This window comes from Chlorocebus sabaeus, chromosome 25, assembly GCF_047675955.1.
Source record: "Chlorocebus sabaeus isolate Y175 chromosome 25, mChlSab1.0.hap1, whole genome shotgun sequence".
NCBI lineage: Eukaryota > Metazoa > Chordata > Mammalia > Primates > Cercopithecidae > Chlorocebus > Chlorocebus sabaeus.
In genome coordinates, this window is record NC_132928.1 from 80,218,939 (window position 1) to 80,238,450 (window position 19,512).

General features: G+C 38.9%; 1 protein-coding gene across 3 annotated transcripts in view; it reads right to left on the reverse strand.

The window, feature by feature from the left end:
* The window catches only part of PLD5 (phospholipase D family member 5), a 422,420-nt gene that overhangs the window by 173,429 nt on the left and 229,479 nt on the right, over positions 1-19,512 (reverse strand). For all 3 annotated transcript variants that reach the window (XM_007989952.3, XM_007989953.3, XM_037986077.2), the window contains one exon: positions 6,883-6,994. In XM_007989952.3, coding sequence (XP_007988143.1) covers positions 6,883-6,994 — 112 coding nt within the window. The remainder of the gene's footprint in view (positions 1-6,882; positions 6,995-19,512) is intronic.

Here is a 19,512-nt window from a genome sequence, read left to right on the forward strand (position 1 = left end):
TATTAAAGTTTAAAGTTTCTAAGTTGAATTTTCTAGTTTATTACTAAATATTTTAAAATAACACTTATTACTGTAAGTCATTGATTCCGAAACATTTAGTCTTCACTTTTTAACATCCCTGACATTGCAATGCATCTTGTGATTGCTACAGACCGGGTGGCAAGTTGTGACAAAGTTGTCACCGCGTCGTTCCTGGTGGCATGACAGAGCTCTTGAAGTTTCCCAATATTCAGTCAACAAACCATTTAGGGACCCTTTGAGGAAGGAATACAAGATCTGGTTATTGTCCGAATATCTTGCTTTGACATATTCTGGTATGCTTCAATAACAAGCAGGATGGAATTCTGATTAGAAACAAAGAGACAACGGTGATGCATTCTGTTTCTTAAAGCTACATAGCTCCATGGACATTCTTGCTGGTACAGAGACAACGTTGAGTGGAAAGCATGGGCAATAACCGCTGTTGCAAAAAGTGATTCAGAAACATTGGACTGTGTCGATGTTTTAGGAATTTCTTGATCACTTTATTTCACTTATCACTCGGTCTTCTCTACCAAACTCTGAACTCTTTGAAGTTAGGGGAAGGCTCATGTCTTAGTCAACTTCCTCTCTTTAAAGCCCAACTTGTTGGCACATGACAGATAGTCAAGGAATAATTGTTGGATTAAACATTAATGAACAATGGAGAAAAAGTAGATGGTAAGACCAACCAGGGTAAAGACATGAAGGTGAAAGGGAAAATACTATGTGTAAGCTTAAAAATGGACTTGGTCAGGCATGGTGGCACACGCCTGTAGTCCCAGCTACTGGGGAGGCTGAGATGGAAGCACCACTGGAGCCCAGGAGTTCAAAGGTGCAGTGAGCTACTACAGTGCCAGTGTTCTACAGCCTGGGCGACAGAGCAAGACATCATCTCTCTCTCAAAAAAAAAAAAGGATGAAAAAGAGCTTGTAAATTGACAAGGGAAATACATAAGGGTATTTCAGGCACAGGGAAAAGCATATTTTGAGAAACACGGCCCTGAAAAATGTAGGTTGTGTTTGGGAATCACAAATAGCTTTTAGATACTTGAAAAGTCAATTATAGTAAATAGTAAGAATGAGACTGAAACAAGAGATTTCAGACCCTGAGGTTTCAAATGCCTTAAAAAAAACGTGGACTTAACTTCTAGGTCACTGATTATAAATCTTTTATGACATTTATTTCACTCATCATTTTATCATCCAACCATGAATAAATAAAAGCCTGCTTGTTTTTTTCCAAAAGGAAATTTATGTTTTCTGACTTTATTTTAATTGTTGCTAGGCTACAGAGGCATTAAATATTGTAGTCATATTATAGAAAGCACAATGAATTGTTATGGTTTTGGTAGACAAACAAATAATTCTTAATTTTCACTTTAATTGCAACAGTAACTATAACATACGAGAATGAAAAGTACAGTGGTATCCTCGAGGGATAATATTTTGCTTAGGACTAAATTATACAACCAGAAATAAAAATTGTGTTAGTAATATAAAAATTCAATAATATGACTGTGCTATTACTACGATCAGGTTTGGTGAGAAGTAGGATATCAAAGGCATTTGCTGGGAGGCATGAGCAGAGAAAACAGGACTTAAGAGAATTGTTGGCCAGGCGGGGTGGCTCATGCCTGTAATCCCAACACTTTGGGAGGCCAAGGTGGGCAGATCATGAGGTCAGGAGTTTGAGACCAGCCTGGTCAATATGGTGAAACCCCATCTCTACTAAAAATACAAAAATTAGCCAGGGGTGGTGGCATGCACCTATAATCCCAGCTACTTGGGAGGCTGAGGCAGAAGAATCACTTGAACCAGGGAGGCGGAGCTTGCAGTGAGCTGAGATCGCACCACTACACTCCAGCCTGGGTGACGGAGTGAGATTCTGTCTCAAAAAAAAAAAAAAAAAAAAAAGAATTATCACGATTACTCCTAGTAAACCAAGTGGTGGCAGCAAGTGGCACATCCCGCAGGAACATGGATTTGAAGAAAGCAGAGGATTTCAATGACAATCTCACATCTCATTTAGCTTGTTTCTGAAGTCTACCAATGAAGATCATGTATCAGACAATGAGAAGCCATTTCACTTATATTCCACTTTCAGCTTTTAGACTCAGTCTGGTCAAGACTTAGAAAATGCAAAAACAAAAATGAAAGCTGTATGAAAGCAATAGAAAGCCTTGATATTTACAAAACAAATTTATTTAAATAAATTTTTATAAAGTAACTTTCTAAAAATACCAAATGACTGAAATCATACCAAGTCTATTCTATGAATATACATAATGAAAATAACAAAGGACAAATAGAACAGTCTCCAAATGTTTGAAAATTAAGATTTACATTTCTAAATAGGCCACAGCACAAAGTAGATTGCAGTAGAAATCAGAAAACTTTTTGGACAGAAAAATAATTTAGAAATTTATGTCATATTGAAAATAGAGAGATGCAGCTAAAGCAGTAGTAAGAGGAAATATTGTAGCTTTGTTATAGGCATGAAGTAAAAGATTCAATATTGTCAATGCCAATTTTCACCAAGTTTATCTACAGAGTCAGTGTAATTCTAATACGATTTCAGTAGTTTTATGATAAGATGTTTCTAAAATTTATTTCAAAACCTGGAGGTCCAAGAATAAGGCAGTTCTAAAAGTGAAAAACAAAGATGAAAGTTACACCATCTGTAACACATATTACAAAGGCAAGATAAACAGTATGGCATTTGTCCTGGGATAAATAAGTAGACTAAGAAAATATAGTAAAGAATTCAAAGACAGAACTAAAACGTAGTCACTTAATTTTTAACAACGATGCCTTGAACATGCTGTGAAGAAGTTTTTTTAAACAAATGACCCCTCATTTGTATAAAAATTAACCTTTACTGCTACTTCATACCATAAGCAAAAATAAAGTCCAAACTTAACACAGACTTAAGTCTGAACAGCAAAATAATATAGTATCTAGAACAGAACAAACAAAAAAATCTCCATGACCTTGTAATGATAAATAGTTTTTATACAGGATGCAGTGAGCATCAACAATAAAGGAGTAATTAACAAATCAGATTTCATTAAAACTAAGAATTTCCATTTATGTAAAGACATCATTGGAAGAGTGAAAAGGCAAGCCTCAAATGGATGAAGATATTTGAAATACATATATCCAACAAAGGATTAAAATCTAGCCTAATCATTAATAAGAATGGGCCAATAAAAACAGCAACAATAACACTGGGCAAAATACTTGCAGAGGCACGTTATCCAAGAGAATATGGAAATGGTCAATAAGCATATGAGAAGATGCTCAATATAATTAGCCAACAGAGAAATGAAAATTGAAGATACAACATGATACCTATCCACCAGAATGGCTAAAATAAAAAGAACAAGGTGCCACATTTTGCAAGGATATGGAGCAAACAGAACATTAACATCGTGTTTGTGAGAGTGTAAATTGCTACAACCACTTAGAAAACTGACTGACCAATATCTATTGAAATTGAACATATATATAGCCTATTATATCAGCAATCCCAATCCTAAGTATATACTCAACAGAAATGTATATGTGTAGGGCATCTGAAAGACATGTACAAGAATGCTCATAGCAGCACTATATATAATAACCCAAACTAGGAAAAACCCAAACATCTACTATCAGTAGAACAGATCCATTGTATTATATTCATACGATGGAATACTATACAACAATGTAAAATAAACCACGGTTATATCCAACATGTATTGGTCTTATAAATATAAAACTGAGCCAAGGAATCCAGACACAGAATTCTGCAATTCTATTTATATAAAGCTCAAAGAAAGATAAAGGAATCTACGGTAGAGGTTGAAATAGTGGTTCCCTCTGCGGAGGGCATTGACTGCAAGGGGGACTGAGAAGGCTTTCTGAGATGTCTGCAATGTTCTACATCTTGATCTGTGAAGGTGTTATGTGGATGTGTTTACTTTGTGAAATTCATTGAGCTATATATTTAATACTTGTGCCTTTTATTGCATGCATGATATTCCTTAGGCATCCGCACACCTGCATGCAATTTGGGTGAACATGTAAGTTGATAATAACCATATGGTCGAAGATCTCTTTGGCAGCTGTGTGGAAGATCAGATGGTGAAAGAGGAAAGGTGACAAAGTTTTGAGCAAAGTATTAACAGACCTGAAATAAGGCAGGTGGGTGAGGAGGAAATGTGGTATCTGGAAGACAGACAGAGTGGGTAGAGTCTATAGACCGTGGCTCCTTAGATGTGGTGTATGAGAGTGCAGAGTTGAGTTTCTAACGTGAATGACTGAGCAGATGGACATTTATGTACAGGGACAGATGCTGTGTTGGTGCAGGGAGGGAAAGAAAGCACGTGAGCTGAGTCAACACGTTGCATTTGAGATGTTTGTATGAGGGATACAGGCGGAGATGGTTAGGAAGTGAAATTAAGAAAACTGATTAGTAAAACCCGTTTTGAATTTACAGAGGCTCTTGTGTAAAATTAAATCCCTCCCTGGGTGCAAGGACTTCATGAGGGCTAGGTTTCAAAAGCACCTCACCTCCAAGCCACAGTTTGAGACCTTGAAGAGATGGTTTATCTTTCTGACTTCCGAGTCAAGGAGACAGGCAAAGCGTGGGGAGCAAAAGGAACAGGAATGACCTGCACACCACCCATCGGGGGGCCTTGGCCAGCTGTCTCACTTCTCCAGCCTGCCTGGCCTTTTCTGGGCCTACTTACACCTGCACTAAATCTTTACCATTTATGGGGAAGCCATGCTTTTATTCTTTTTCACAACATATTTGATTAGTTTCTACATTCAGTAACTCTTGCAGTTGAAATTGCTCATGGCTCATTTTATATTTACCTATTTTTTTGTGTGGAATATTTCTGGAAAAAGCTTTCTAGAATTTTGCTAAAAGACAAGAATCCCTCCCCGCAAAAAAAGATAATCCTTAAGCAAGACATTCATTCACAGATTTAAAATAGTCTCATAAAATTATTTCTAAAATGCACTGTTATTTAATATATGTCTACCAAAGGACAAGCGAAATACAATAACTGTATTTTAAAGATTTATACATGTTCTACATACAGCATACACATCATGTGCATTACTAAGAGCCAGAGAGGCCTACTATCGCTACCTGGAAAATAGTTATGAGAAAATAGGGTCCTGCTTATTGCTTTACTCCTATGAAGGAAAATAATTTGTTTTCATATTTTGATAAGATTATATATCAACAGAACCTAAGTTGTAGTATCTACATATGCTTGGAAATTCAAACACTTCTTTTTCTGTGAGATGCAATTACTATAATGAAATTTTAATGTATAGTTCACAATAGAAACATAAACCAGGCCTTTATTTGTGCATTTGCCAATTGCTATTTACAGTAGCAAATATTCAGCAACTCCTAAGAAAATCTGTCAGGCTTCCTAATATCCCCCAGTTTTAACTTTTGGTTGAGTTTACAAGATTTAGCATGAGCTATGGCAAGAAAGAGAGCTGTGGATGTCTCAGGCTCCCTCCTTCTCTTCCTAACACGTCGGCTTTTTATCCTGCTAGGATAATCAAACGCAAAGAGATGCTAGTAAACTCCATAAGGAAAATCATCTGCAAATACAGGACCCTTGGTTAACCAAAAGTAATCAATTCCTCAGAAAAAAAAGTGTTGTCTAACAAATTATCAGATAGTGAGAATCCAATTTTACATTTTTAAAAAATAGGAAAAGTAAGAATACATTTCTAAGCCACATTGATTGTTATCTGTCAATTCACTGAACTAGGCACTTACAAGTTCTTCAAACACATTCTGCTGCACCCAGGTAGCACAGCACAGCTTTTCAAACATATGACTATCTCATGTTTTATTTTCCTGTGCGTAGAAAACGTGTGCGTGGTGATAGGGACATGTGCCTAGCCAAGCTTATGTCTTCTATATGTCTATGACTTTCAATATGCTTTATCACTTCCAATTTTTCTTCTCCAGGAGGAAGGGCCACTGGGGCTCACTTATTTGATTCCTGTTCTGTTCCATTTTTAGAAGGAATTGCCACTTAAAAATGTGGGGAAGATGACAAGCAAAAAATGCACAATCTGTTTAAATAGCACAAACATGAGCTGTAACGCCATCAGGCGGAACATGAATGACTCACTGAGGTCAGTGTCCTGTCCTCTTCTAGGGACACCCAGCAGCTTGAACATTTTCACTGGCTCAAACATGCCTTTCAGAGGCTTACACTTTGCATAATAAATTCCAGGTAACAATTTTTACAAAACAGTAAAAACTATTTGGACGTGAGAGCTCAATTCGGTTGAGATTACAGCAAAATAAAGTTATTTTGGAATTATTTTCAGTCTTCATGAGATTGTGAGAAAAATTGCAAAGTGGCTATATAAATGGTGTTCTCCTGTGGAATTGTCTTAAAACTCATGAGTCAGGCAATGTTTCATAGACTCCAGGACCTGACTATATTATTTTTTAAATATATAGCATGAAAAGAATTTTCATTTGTCAGCAAAAGAAAAGTAGAGATCCAGTGTGTATTCTGATGAGAAGTGGTTCTTCTCTGTAATCACACCGTTGAAATATTCAGAAAGGGAAAGATTCTTCTTTCTAGTTTATCATCATTTATTGGCCAGTAGATTATTTTGCTTACACTAATATGCAACAGTTTTTTTAATCCCAATATATTAGTTAGTTCCTCCACTTAAAAACTTTAATCGAGCTGTTTTTCAAAGGAGATGCAAATGTACTATGTACTAAGTGAAATGTACTAAAAATATTATATATTATTTTAAGGGAAATTAAAAGTATCTTAACAGAAAACCCAGTGGTAGAGTAGCATATCAACCTTGGTCTTACCCTTTAATTTCAAGGCTTCTAATACCTTTGAATCAGCTGTTACATCACTCACTAGCTTGATTTCAATATTTTGTGAAGTCAGTTGGAGCAACTTTTCAAAAAGACGTTGACCCTGGAAAAAAATATTCAGAGACAAAGAAAGTCAGAAAACCTAAATGTTTACCAATTTAGACAGGCAAAAATAAACTCATAAAAATCTATTCATTCAAATGTTAAAAAGGCAAGCATTTCAACAATTGGTATTCAGATTTATGAAATTCTTTCAAAAGAGTTTCTATCAATACAGTAGTAGCATGAACACAGATTGTGGTTTTTTGAGGGTATTGTGCAATTAAACAATTATTGCAATAATAATTCCATTGCTACAATGCAAATCTACCCTTTTCTGCTTTTTGGATCTGTAGTTATCTACACACAAAGAAGCAGCAAAGATTAAGCAGTTGTGTTTCGGCCCAAAGAGACCTAGATTCCAGCTGGTTTTCCAATTTGCAAGCTGTTTCTTAATCTCACTAATCTCTAGTTTCTTCCTCTGCAAAATGCAGATAATATTAATATTTACTTCAAAAGGTTTTTGTGAGATTAAAGAATAGTAAGTAAGCATTCTTTAAGTATTAGCTATTAAGAGGGAAATTATGGTTACTAATCAGTGATTTACCTGAATTCATGTTGTTTAAATGTATTTTAATGAATCAACTAATGTTCTACCTAAAAATAACTGAAATAAAAAACAAAATCAAAACTAAAAGTTTTTCAGCCAGGCATGGTGGTTCATGCCTCTAATCCCAGCACTTTGGGAGGCTGAGGCAGGTGGATCACTTGAGGCCAAGAGTCTGAAGAACAGTCCAGCCTGGCCAACCTGGTGAAACCCTGTCTCCACTAAAAATACAAAAATTAGCTGGGCATGGTGATGTGCACTTGTAGTCCTAGCTACTCAGGAGGCTGAGGCAGGAGAATTGCTTGAACCTAGGAGGCAGAGGTTACAGTGAGCCAAGGTTGCACCAGAGCACTCCAGCCTGGGCGACAGAGCGAGACTACATCTCAACAAACAAAAACAAACAAACAAACAAATAAATAAAAGTTTTCCTTATAAGATTTTCAAAAGCATATAATTTTTAGAATAAGTTTTAATCTCAGGCAGACTGAATAACAGTAGGTCCACAGTCATTGCATTATCTCAGGTCACTGGATTGCACCATTATCCTATTTATCATCCTTTGTATGTTTTAATAGACTCCCATCTGTCTCCTTATCATAAAAGGAAAATGGTCTACTTTTACTGATTTTTTAGATTTTTGCTGTTCGGTCACAAACTCCAATGCCTTCAGGAGCTAAACAGAGAATAAGGCTTTGGTCTTAATGACCCCACAGCGGCAAAGTTTTACCTTACTCTGGTAAGAAGGGACTGTGGATAATGATACGGAATGGGTTTGGTGACTGGGAAGAGAGAATGGTAGAAATGTGGAGGCAGAGTGGTGATTCCTGCAATTCGGAGGCTCACACCTGTAATCCCAGCACTTTGGGAGGCAAAGGCGGGCAGAACACTTGAGGTAAGGAGTTTGAGACCAGCCTGGTCAACACAGGGAAACCCAGTCTCTACTAAAAATACAAAAATTAGCTGGGCATGGTGGTGGGCGCCTGTAATCCCAGCTACTCTGGAGGCTGAGGCAGGAGAATTGCTGGAACCTGGGAGGTGGAGGTTACAGTGAGCTGAGATTGTCTCACTGCACTCCAGCCCGGGTGACAGAGTGAGACTCAAAAAACAAAAAACAAGAAACAAAAAAACAAAAAAACAAGAAAAACAAACAAACAAAAAAAAAACAAGAAAAAAAAACAGAAACAAAAAAACAAAACAAAAAACAAAAAAACAAGAAACAAAAAAAAAAACAAAATGAGTGAATGTAAATTAGAAAGCATTAGGAGGCTTTACTGGAGATCTCTGCATAGAGTAGGGTTTAATACCTTTGGAAATGATTACATTTTGAATGTCTTAACAAAAATTATTGTATGGGGCGATAACACACAGAAGATGAGAGATTTAATAGAAATTCTACCTCAAGCCTAAGTATAGAAACTCTCCCCAAGCCCAGGATTATTACAGTGAGTACTATAATTAAAAATTGTAGGATTCCTTGGTGTAAATAATCAGCACATACTAAAAGTAAAAATAAGCTTTATTTAATGACAAAAAAACAAGAAACAAGAAACAAAAAAACAAAAAAACAAGAAAAAGAAAAAACAAAAAAAACAAGAAAAAACAAAAAAACAAGAAAAAACAAAACAAAAATCAAAACAAAAAAAAACAAGAAAAAAAAAAACAGAGAAAAGAGGAAGGGAAGGGAAGGCGAAGGGGAACGGGAAGGGAAGGGAAGAAGGGGCTGAAGATCAAGACCCTGAAGCTTTGGGGTGTCAGGAGGAAGAAGCTGGTGTTCTTGTGCTGCGGGGACAGCTGACAGCAGGCAGAAGTATCTGGCACATCCAGCTGTGCTCTAGCCTGGAGTTGGCTGGCACAGCCATTGTTCCATAACCCCTGGGTGTTGGAAGACAGAGTGGAAGTTGCACTGCTGCACCTGTGCCATGCATGGAGGCTTCCATTTAGTTTAAGTAAGTGTAGAAATAAAAGTTGCTCAAAGTGGAGCTCATCAAAAGTGATTAAATTTCTCTATGCTCCAAAAGCCTGGAGGAAGCCTCACCACAAACCAGGTATTCTGGTGTGGTATGTTGAGTGCATCAGATGGTTATTAACTTATTTAAAAAAGAGGCAGAGGGTGAGCTTATCTTTGGAATCCCAGTGTTTTGGGAGGCCAAGGTGGAGGAATCACTTGAGCCCAGGAGTTCGAGACCAGCCTGGGAAATATCGGGAGACCTTGCCTCTACAAAAAGTTAAAAAAAAATAGCCAGGCATGATGGTGCACGTCTGTAGTCCCTGCTACTCAGGAGGATGAGGCTGTGCTTGAGCCTGGGAGTCTGAGGATGCAGTGAGCCATGATTGTGCCACTGCACTCCAGCCTGGGCAACACAGCTAGACCCCATCTCCAAAAAAAAAAAAAAAAAAAAAAAAGAGGCAGGAGGGGAGAGGGAGGGTGAGAGAGAGAGACAGAGACAACTGGACAGACAGAGAAGGACAGGAAAGAAAAGCAAGCCGGTGCTGATTTGCTGATTTCAGTGTCTATGTAAATTTAAATTTACTGTGTAGAGGTAGAGGCCTGGATGGTGAGAGGCTCAGGCACAGGATGTGAGGGAGAATCCACGTCAAAGGGCTCTGTGGTTCTTGGATAGAGTTGACACCAACAATACTTCCTTGTCAGCTTTGGCACTCCGCCAAGGAGTCCATTCTACCCTTACTCCATTGAAAGTTTGGCGATGTGTGCGTGGCCCAGATTTCCAGAACCTAGACTCGTGTCATCACGTGTTCATGTAAGTCGTTTGCATTTTTTCCTTTCATACAAATAAACACTCTGTGTGTTCCGTAAGGCCCCATGGCCAGCGGGCTCGTAGTTTTTGGCCAATTCATTTATTTTCCCTGTTAGTTAACGGAATATATTTGGCACGGCTGAAACATTCAAGAGACCATCTAACTTATCTGTATTTCTGGCTCTGTGCCTTCAATTGATTTCCACTGTGTTATTTTTGTGGGACTTAAAGACAACCAGAACTCTCACAGATGAATGAAAATAGAAATTCCAAAATCTACAGATACTGGCAGACTGTCATTAAATAAAGCTTATTTTTACTTTTAGTATGTGCTGATGACTTACACCAAGGAATCCTACAATTTTTAATTATAGTACTCACTGTAATGATCCTGGGCTTGGGGAGAGTTTCTATACTTAGGCTTGAGGTAGAATTTCTATTAAATCTCTCATCTTCTGTGTGTTATCGCCCCATACAATAATTTTTGTTAAGACATTCAAAATGTAATCATTTCCAAAGGTATTAAACCCTACCCTATGCAGAGATCTCCAGTAAGGCCTCCTAATGCTTTCTGAGTTACAGTCACTCATTTTTTTTAAAATTTAAATTTAAATTTTAATGTTTGAGACAGAGTCTCACTCTGTCGCCCAGGCTGGGGTATAGTGATGTGATCTCGGCTCATTGCAACCTCCGCCTCCTGGGTTCAAGCGATTCTCCTGCCTCAGTCTCCCATGTAGCTGGGACTACAGGCACCTGCCACCACGCCTGACTAATTTTTGTACTTTTAGTAGAGATAGGGTTTCACTATGTTGGCCAGGCTGGTCTTGAACTCCTGACTTCAGGTGATCTGGTCCCCCTTGGCCTCCCAAAGTTCTGGGTTACAGGCGTGAGCCACTGTGCCCGGCCTCACTCATCTTTTTTTTTTTTTTTTTAAATAAGAAATAACAAACGTGCCTTGGCTGTTAAACATCAGCAATATAAAACCTTGCCCTTGCTAGTAAAGAACATTAGCCAACATTTCAGACTTAGATAAATCATCTCAAAGACCATCAGTGTCTCAGGGATGCTGAGCTACTTTAGACCAATTTGTAAATGAAGTCTGTAAAAGCCTTATGATGTACAGTAGAGTCATATGCAGGAAGCTGTACCCCCAAAATAGATCCAGCTCAGCCCCTTTGTGACTTTAAGAGGATGCTTCATGTAGGAGACCCTTTCAATCCTGTAGGGGAGGAAATAAACCTGTTTATCTACCCTCCTAGGTTCAATGGCTGGGCCCAGGAATCAAACTGATGAAAAACTATCAAGAGAGAACCCACGTTTTAATTATGTACACACAAAGTTTTCATTACATGCATACAAGGGAATCCCGCAAAGAAACGAGACTCAAGGAGGTGGCCAGATGACTGAGGCTTAAATACTGTCTTAGGCTAAGCAAAGGAAAGTGACTTTGGGGCTTCCAGGTGGGGAAGGCAAGTTATAAGGAGGTGAGGAGAGGTATGGTAAATAAGGTTTGTTCTGCCATCCAGGTAAGAGCCTCTCAGGTGATGACAGCTGTCTCCAGCAGTCCCTCTCTTCCTTGTACATAGCCATCAGTTTTATGCAGTTAGAGAAAGGTAAAAAACACTCTTCCTGCACTGCTGGTTCTCAGTTCCCTATAGCTCAAGATAATCCATACGCTAAAGGGGTCTATTTTGGGATGGCATCTTCTGGTCCCTTTCAATCCTGAAAGACTGGTAGGTCATAAATACTGCTTGCTTCTGTTGACCCAAAACAACTGGTAGAGAGGATGAAATGCCCAAATACAATGTGAAGGAAATAAGCAAAACCACCAAAGAGAAACCCAAAGTTATGTTAGAGAAACTTAATTCTGAGGCTTATGTAGACTCTACTGCTGGCTTTCAAGTTTGTTTTAGCAGTCGAACTCTTAGTGCAAATAAAAAGGTAAGCGAAACATCTCCAATCCCTTCCTTCCCTACAGGACAGAATCCACAGGGCTCCACAGAACACAGAGGGAAAAACCACTGAATTTTACTCCACATCGTAATGAGAACCTTCAGGATACTGAGATTTCCTACAAACTGAGAAGGCTGTAGCTCCACTTAGATCAATAATCGGCCAATCTCTTCATCTTACAAATGAGGACACAGAGGTACAAGAAAACTGAGTGACGTGCTGATGGCCACATGGCTTGCTACTGGCAAAGTCAAACCTAGAACATGTATCTCTCCTTCCTGATGCAGCACAGTCCTCCCTGAATGATCATTTTTGTTATGTTAAAGTTAGAAAAGGAAGGGGTATTCAGAAAGAAAGTTACTCCTCAGTCTCTCCCACTCTTTCCATTCCCAGTTACAGTCAAGTAGACAGACTCTCCCAAGCCAAGCAGTGCTGGGGCTGAGGGACACTCAATGACCAGCAGACTCAGGTTCTAGGGAGTCCAGAGGCCTGCAGAACAATTCTTAGCCCTATAAGAGTGTTCCAGAGTTGCCTGTTCTCCAAGAGGAGGTGCAGGAGCCAAGGCCACCTCCCTAAACCCGAAGCTGGGTATATGAGGGAGAGGCCTTCTTTGGTTGCCCCAGTGGGGAACTAGTAAACCATTCAATGCTGTATCTCCAGTCTTTACCTTCCTTCACCTGAAGGATGGAAGCCACCAATAACCTGATAAAGTTAAATATCAACACATTTAAAGAGAACCAATAACAAGAAGGAAGATGCTTAACACAATGAGCACCTGGTGATCCAGGCTCCTGGAGAAGGTGGAAGTTAGAACTGAAACACAGTATGTGCACTCAAGGATGGTCAAGTGTGTCTGGTACTAATACTCAACGATTGCAGAACTAACTTACAGGAGTAATTAAAGAACCACATGGCCATTGTTGAAGCCTGAATTAGTGGCCTGAAGATCAAATGCAAGAACTATTTCAAAGTACACATGTGCATGTAACACACACACACACGTAAACATAAGGAGAATCGGGGAAAAGGCTGATATATAAATAGAGGAGATATAACACGTGGCTCATAGGCATACCGGAAGAGGAAAATAAGCAAAAAGATTAGGTTTGTAAATAATACAAAAAACAATCCAAGTTGAGGAGAGAACTAAATCTACAAGCTGAAAAGGTACCTGAAGGTGAAGGCAAATTTGATGTAGAAAGAAACATAGAGCTGTATTCCATAAAATTAATTAACATCGAGGAGAAAGACCAACTTTTTGCCAAAAAAGAGTTACCCATCAAGGAAAATGGATCAGATAGACTGGCACAGATCTACCCAGCTGTAAGCACGTGGTCGTACAGCCTACTGAAGACAAAGGCTGAGGCCCAAGAATCCTTTACACACTCAAGAATGTTACCTGCCAGGGTGAAGGAAATATTTGCATATATATATACAGACTTAGAGACTATCTTGCTTACTTAACCCATATGGGGAACATACCCATATTTAAAGAAAAACTGTAACCAAACAGTAAATAACACTGAACACCATAAAAGAAGATGAGGGGAGAATAAGTGAGGAACAGTATGATATGTGTGTGTGTTTCAAGCACTAAATGTGGGTTTTTGAGATGGAAGTCACACATTACAGGGGACGGTCTACTGAGAATCAATTACATGCGTTCTCAATGGGAGTGATATTACCCCAAAGGGACTGAAATAGTGTCACTCTTTTGATGACTAACACACAGATATACATAGAACACATATACAATATATCTGTGATATTATAATACCACAGTATTTATTATAGGGAGGCAGTATTAAGAAAAAATGTATTAGAAGGCTCCTGAGGAACATAATAATGAAAAACAGGTTGAGAAATGCTGATCCGTAATCAACAGGACAAACAATCTCAGTAAAAGACTAAAAATGCAGGTAGGCTCTAAGGTATTCAACGGGAAAAAGTGGATCATTTTTATGAAATGACACCATTTATGGTGCTTTGACAGCTGGAAACTGAGATGTACCAAAAAGCATGGCAACTAAATATATAAAGCAAAAGTTAATAGAAATGCAATTAATACACTATCACAATGTAATACTTCAAAATATATTTCTCAAAATTGGGCAGATCTAATAGAAAACAAACGAGAACATATAAAAAGTATATATGATCAATAAACTTGATTCTATGTGTACTTTTATATACTTCTCACTGTCTATATCAAATCCCCTCAAAACAATTTTTGTTTGTGGAACATTTACAAAAATCTGCCTTGTAACTGCCATTAAGAAGCCTGAACACAAGTTATAAAGGAATATTCTATAGGCTTCATTCTCTGCTCACAATCTAAGAAAATTAGTAACAAATCATTTACATGTTTTGTGAGTATAAAACAAATCTTACCTATTTGGAAATTTAAAACTCACTTTTAGATTCTCCTTATACCAAAGAAGAAAAGTAAATGTACGCCTTCTCTAGAAAGCTATGAATAGGTGGGTACCTCCTAGCAAAACCATGAAAGGAGGCAGTATCTGGTGTGGAAGAGAAATGTATAACCATAAATACCTTCAGTACTATTTTAAAAATAACATAAAATCATATTCATCATATTAACATGGTAGAGGCATAAGAATGTATAAATATAAAAGGGAAATTAATAGATAATACAGGAATGGTATGCACAAGAATTTTTGTTTCTTTTCTAAGTTCTGGGATACATGTGCAGAATGTGCAGGTTTGTTACATGTGCCATGGTGGTTTGCTGCACCTATCAACCCACCATCTAGGTTTTAAGGCCCACATGCACTAGGTGTTTGTCCTAATGCTCTCCGTCCCCTTGCCCCATCCCCTGACAGGCCCTGGTGTGTGACGTTCCTCCCTCTGTCTTTCTGTGTCTAAGTGTTCTCATTGTTCCACTCCCACTTATGAATGAGAACATGTGGTGTTTGGTTTTCTGTTCCTGTATTAGTTTGCTAAGAGTGATGGCTTCTAGCTTCATCCATGTCCCTGCAAAGGACATGAACTCATTCTTTTTTATGGCTGCATAGTATTCCATGGTGTATATGTACCATATTTTCTTTATCTAGTCTATCATTGATGGGCATGTGGGTTAGTTCCAAGTCTTTGCTATTGTAAATAGAGGCACAAGATTTTTAGCAATGAAAAGATACTATTTTAGTTCAGTGTGAAAAAGTTAAAAAGGTTTAATCTGGCCCATATGAAGGGACCTCTATATTACAAATAAAAATTGTTCCCAGTCAGAATTACTACACACTAATACTTTCAAAAAATTTAGGCAATTACATGTACTGTCTTGGAATGGGGGAACCTTAATCAGGCTTTTAGCAGGCTAAATAATGGCTCCCCAAAGATAGTGCTTCTGAATCTCTGGAACCTGTCAATGTTACCTCATTTGGAAATACGGTCTTTGCAGATATTATCAAATTAAGGATCTTATGATGGGGGATTATCCAGGATTATTCTGGATTATCTGGGGATAATCCTAAATACAATCACAAGTGTACTTATAAGAGATGGGCAAAAGGGGATTTGACATAACTAGAGCAGAAGGCATTGTGAAGATGGAGCAGGAAGATATTGGAAGATGCTGGCCTTGAAGGCTGGAAGGTGTAGCAACAAGCCAAGGAATGCCAGAAGCCACCAGAAGCTGGGAGAGACAAGGAATGCTGGCAGGCCCTGGAGCCGCTGGAGGGAGCACCACCCTCTGACGCCTTGGTTTTCATCCGGGGAAACTGATTTCAGACTTCCTACCTCCAGGACTGTAAAAAAATAAATTTCTGTTTCTTAAACCAAAAAGTCTATGGTAATTTGTTACAGTAGCCACAGAAAATGAATATTCAAGCTAGCTATATAAAAGTAATAAAAGAGAATACAGACATATAGAATTATAACATGTAGAGTTTGGATCTCATCTGGAAAACAATGTGGACCCTCTGAAGCATTTAACCCAGTGAAGGACACAGTCACATTTTTGCTCTCAATAAAGAACTCGGACTGCAAACTGGAGAATGATAGTTACAGGGGAAAACTAGAGGCTGAAAGAGCAATGAGGTGGGTGAAATAGGGAAATGTCAATTGCGACAAAAAAAACTGGGAAGAGCTGGCTATGCTGGCTCATGCCTGTAACCACAACCACTAGGTCAGTCCAGGCAGGAGGATCACTTGAGGCTAGGAGCTGGTGACCAGCCTGAGCAATATAACCAGACACATTTCTAAAAATATTTAAAACCATCAGCTGGGCATGGTGGCACAGACCTATAGTTCCAGCTATTTGAGAGGCTGAGGCAGGATTGCTTGAACCCAGGAGGTTGAAGTTGAAGGTGAGCTTATGATTGTGTCAGTGCTCTCCAGCCTGGGCAACAAAGCAAGACCTTGTCTCAAATTTTATATATATATACACACACACATACACACGCACATATATATATATGTATATATATGAATATTTAAATATATATTAACATTTAAAATTATATATAAATTATATATACATGTTGTATATATTTGTATATATACATATTGTATATATTTGTACATACTGAATTTTTAGTTTGTAGGACATAAAGTTTGCACAAAGTTTGCATATATATACAAATTATATATATATGAGTATATATATGAATATCTATAAATTGGAAGGAATCCAGGTAGTGTTTATGAGATAACACAGTGATGAACCTGCTGATGAGGCTTGGAGCTTACGAGAGAGAGGGGAATTGGAGTGGTGGCCAGAGTATGCAAATAGCTCTAAGGATGTGCCAGGAGAAATATGGAATTCCTTATCCCAAACCCAGAAGACAGTGACCGCTTCATCTCTTCACAGATGTCCCAATGGATCAATCAGAGCTTTAGGAGTTCAGTGCCACAGACCCAGCACCTTGATTGACAGTACTCATTTTTTGGCAATGAGCCATAAGGAATATGCTTGAGACCAGCTGAGAGTATCTGGCATGGAGGCGTGCACGCTGCCCGTCCATTCACCATAACAGGCTCCATCTCATTAGAGGAATTAATGAGTCTGAACAGTTCATCATCATGGGCTTGCTTAATGATGGTTATCTCAATTATGCACCTTGTGGGCATAAACATAGCCATCCCTGTCAGGGACAGATGAAGAAAGATGAATATGCTCATCATGCCAATCACGGGCCGGGAAATAGCAAGAGATTAATATCAGAAGTAGGAGGTTGGTAACCAGGCCCTCGGCAGCTGGAATCCTACAGTAGCTGAAAATTACCTGCGGGGTTGCTCGAGCATCCACTCTGGCTGCAGAGGGGACAGACAATATTATCTCTGTACTGCCATTCAGCAGTGTCTAGAAGAGCACAATAGCCACAGCCTGGTGTCATTCCTTTGCTCCAGAGGAAAGAGGGGAGACCAAGGCAAGAAAGGAGCATCAGGATGTGCCAAACATCCCCAACGCTTCCACAATCACTTATTCCAAGTGGGAAGAGGACCCCACGCAGAATGGACAGAGAACTCCTTCGAAACCTCCCTGCAGAGTGATTCCAGCATCCCCAGGGAGAAGCCATGAGCACTTGCCACATGCTTCCTGAATATTCCATGGTCTTAACAAGGCAGCTCAGATACCCTATCCCTACATTTTGAGAACTGATCTTGAGCAAATGGACAATAAGAAAAAAAATGCACAGATATTTACTGCAGCAGCTCATTCAGAAAAAGAGGGAAAAGGTAAATGCTTAAATGTCCAATAGAGGAAAATCGTTATATTAACTTAACCTGGTAAATCTAGTATATTGTATGTTATGCAGCCAATGAAAATATGTTACCAGTGTTTCTAATAAAATGGAAAGGTGCTTATCTTGTAATGTTAACTTGAAAATTAAGATACAATTCTTTAGGCTGGGGGCAGTGGCTCACACCTGTAATCCCAGCACTTTGGGAGGCTGATGTGGAAGGATCACTTAAGGCCAGGAGATTGAGCCCAGCCTGGCCAACATGGTGAAACCTCATCTCTATCGCAAATACAAAAATTAGCCAGGCATGGTGGTGCACACCTGTAATCTCAGATACTTGGCAGGCTGAAGCAGGAGAATTGCTTGCACCTGGGAGATGGAGGTTGCAGTGAGTTGAGATCATGCCACTGCACTCCAGCCTGGGTGACAGAGGCCCTGTCTCAAAAACAAACAAAGATATAATTCTTTTTATATAATATGAGCCTATGTATACAAATTATGCATGAAATATCAAACTGTCAAAAACTTTTTTTGTTGGTGGCCATTTGGAGGATTTGGTTTCTCTCTAATTTCTCCATAGTTTCCAAATTTTTGATTGTGAGAGGTTATTACTAATGATAAAGGAAAAAATCTGACCTATTCGAGTGAAAGTACCAAAAAAAAATGGTCATAGAAAAATAGAAAAAGCACAAATGAAGACACAGAGAAAAAATAAGCATACAAGCAAACAAACTCAGAAAAGACAATCTTAAAGAAAGTAATTAATACAATTAGAAGGAATATCTTAGGTTCATGATTTACTCATGGCCATATGATTGGATTCAAAAGGAATCATAGAGGTTAAACTCTTGCTAATGATAATGCTTATGAGTTTATATTAGAATAATGATTTCCCATAGAAATATGTTGGAAAGCAAGCAAGAACATAATCAGGATTACTCAACAGATGGGGAAATGGCAGCATGAAGCAGCAGCGGAAGCATACCAAGAAAAAATAGGACCAAAATCCACCAGAGCCTGTGAGCTCTGCTGCACAGTTCAAAGCAGAGGTAATCCAACACGAGCCCATTTGCTGACAGCACTCCTCATTGTTGGAGTCTTGCTTTGTCGCCCAAACTGGAGTGCGGCGGCCGGATCTCCGCTCACTGCAAGCTCCACCTCCCGGGTTCCCGCCATTCTCCTGCCTCAGCCTCCCGAGTAGCTGGGACTACAGGCGCCCGCCACCTCGCCCGGCTAGTTTTTCGTATTTTTTAGTAGAGACGGGGTTTCACCGGGTTAGCCAGGATGGTCTCGATCTCCTGACCTCGTGATCCGCCCATCTCAGCCTCCCAAAGTGCTGGGATTACAGGCTTGAGCCACCGCGCCCGGCCCTCATTGTTGTTCTACTATTCCGTGTTGTTATAAATGGTTTATTGTTTGTCTGTCTCCCTCACCACACTTTGAGCTCTATGGAGGTAGGGACGCTTGCTTATTTTATTTTCCATCCCCAGCAAATGGCACAGCACCTTGATAAATGTCTGTTCAATAAAGACACATTTAACATCATTCTGTTGCCACATTT